The following is a 2,341-nucleotide window of genomic DNA, read 5'->3' as shown; positions in this document are numbered from 1 at the left end:
GTTACTTGTATAGTTGTGTGGCGTTCTGCAGGCGAGCAAAGAGATTAAGCGTAATTTAGGCATTTTACTCCGTGATTTTCCATTCATTTACTCTGATTGTTTGATACTCTGATAATGACTTACGATTCTTTCGACCTGAAGGTTCAAAAGCGCGGTTCAGTAGGAAGGTCAATCGACATGACCCGTTACAGAGGATACGATGAGCTCCGACATGATCTAGCGTGTATGTTTGGAATTCAAGGTCAACTAGAAGATCCATACAGGACCGAGTGGAAACTGGTGTACATGGATCACGAGAATGACATCCTTCTTGTCGGTGACGACCCTTGGGAGTATGCGCTCTTCTTTCTGCTTCATCTATTAGTCTGAAGTTTTTCACTGTTCCTTATGCTAAGTTCCTTTTACCTTGTATCATTGTTTAGGGAGTTTGTGACTTGTGTACAAAGCATCAGGATTTTATCATCTGCAGAAGTGCAGCAGATGAGTTTGGACGGCGAGTTGGCCAACATCCCACCGCAAGCCCAAGCATGTAGCGGGACGGATAATGGGAATATGTGGTACGATGATACCTCGACCGGGTCTTTTCATCGATGAACGCGAAGTAAATCGGAGTAATAAGATGGTAACAATTTGAAAGGCTCTGCACAGAGAGATAAAAGAGTTGGGTGCATATGAATTTAAGAGGATTAGACTAGACTACGAGCAATCTACATGCTTTTATAGTGGAATGAGCAAGCAGACTGCAGGTTTTCTTGTGGGGAATGGGAAATCTTCGCATCTGTAGCTAAAGCAACTTTGATGTTGGTTTGTGAGCTTTTTTTTTTATTATCTCTTTTTCCTCTTTTTAATTGTGAATGTCCCATAGCAGAAATTCCTATCTGTTGTAATTTTACCATACGTTACTGTACATATAAAGTGGAGCTTATTTTCTATCTTCTGGTGGTTTTTAACAGTAACACGCAATAAACTAGCTCTTGTTTAGTCTCTTTGGAACCGAGGTTTGTTTGTACACCTTTATAATGTGTATTGATAGCGCTGCACCACATTGCTTGAAAATATGTTTGAAGAAGTACTTAATGTTTTTGTAAAAATCTTTCTAATAAAAACATAAGCAGATTGCAGCTTCTGCTCTTAGTATTTAGAAACTTAGCAACCTGAAGACATTTTAAGAATTTTTAAAAGCTAATTCTCAAACAACCAGTGCTGTTCTCCAAAAAAAAAGAAAAAAAAAGAAAAAAAAAGGCCTAAACCTGAGATCCTGCTCTAGGGTCAGTAGAATCAAGAGACAAAAGAAAGAGCTGAAGAGAAGCTCGAACAATTGCATTCACATTTTATTGATCTAAAAAACTTCAATTGAGAGGCCTTTGGAAAAAAAAAAATTGTTAGGGGAAACTCCAATTAGTCTCACCGTGGTTTAGAGTATTTTTACTTCAATATTTTGTGGTTTGAAAAGTTTTATTTTACTGCCATATGTTTTTACTTTTATTTCATTTTAAGAACCACCCGGTGAATAAGACAATGAAGTGATACACTTTAGGGTAAAATGTACATAACAAGAAAGAGATTTACAGTAATGAACTCAAAGAAACTGAATTAACAATCAAGAGAATTTAGAATTTCAAAGATTGATCTATTCAAATAAACACGATAACATGAACGAAATTTTAAATAACAAATGAAAGATCCAATACTTGAAAAAGAGGTTTTGTTGAAACATTAATTGACAATTTACAATTAGATGGGATCAAAATTAGAAATAAAAATAAAGTTCGCCCTCTCTTAGGCGTTTTATCGAACATATAACCGGCATCACAAAAATGTGTAGAATGTACGAAATTTACACAACTAAATTTTATAGAGGTCATAAGATATAAAAATTAGACAGTTCAAAAGACAAAATTAATGATGAATAAGAAGGTTGGATGATCTCAAGATTTGGTATAGCGACGAAAATGAAAAAAAAAAAAAGGAAAACCTTCTCAAAGACGGTAACGACGACGATGGAGTGCCGTCGACGACGAACAAAATATGTCGACAGATGAGATGTACGGCAGCGGAGGCCACGGATGACGATGACGGCGACGTTGATCAAGCGGCGTCGTGCGCACATGCGGAGCGAATGGAAGGCCGTACCGGCGTGAGGGGAGAGGGAGTCGAGCAAGAGAAAAAAAAGGGTAGGTTGGTTAGGGTGCTGCTAGGAATGAGAATTAAAACAGAATTAGAAATTTAAATGCACAATATGCTGTCAAGTCCCTCAAATTTTCACAATTAAAAGAAAAATTGAACAAAAGAAAAGGAATAAAATGCATGGGGTGAATGCTCAACTTGGCTGGAGGCCTCT

At 37.2% G+C, this 2,341-nt stretch overlaps 1 protein-coding gene across 1 annotated transcript; it reads left to right on the top strand.

Annotated features, from left to right (window-relative positions):
• Positions 1 to 28: 28 nt before the first annotated feature.
• Positions 29 to 932, top strand: LOC109704797 (auxin response factor 16-like). The gene is made up of 2 exons (XM_020225582.1): positions 29 to 332; positions 423 to 932. The coding sequence occupies exons 1-2, from the start codon at positions 115 to 117 to the stop codon at positions 592 to 594; spliced, it is 390 nt and encodes a 129-aa protein (XP_020081171.1). The 5' UTR covers positions 29 to 114; the 3' UTR covers positions 595 to 932.
• The last annotated feature ends 1,409 nt before the right edge of the window (positions 933 to 2,341 follow it).

This window comes from Ananas comosus, unplaced genomic scaffold (genome assembly GCF_001540865.1).
Source record: "Ananas comosus cultivar F153 unplaced genomic scaffold, ASM154086v1, whole genome shotgun sequence".
NCBI classification, from domain to species: domain Eukaryota; kingdom Viridiplantae; phylum Streptophyta; class Magnoliopsida; order Poales; family Bromeliaceae; genus Ananas; species Ananas comosus.
Note: the sequence above shows the minus strand (reverse complement) of the source record. Positions and strands in the feature narration are given on the sequence as shown.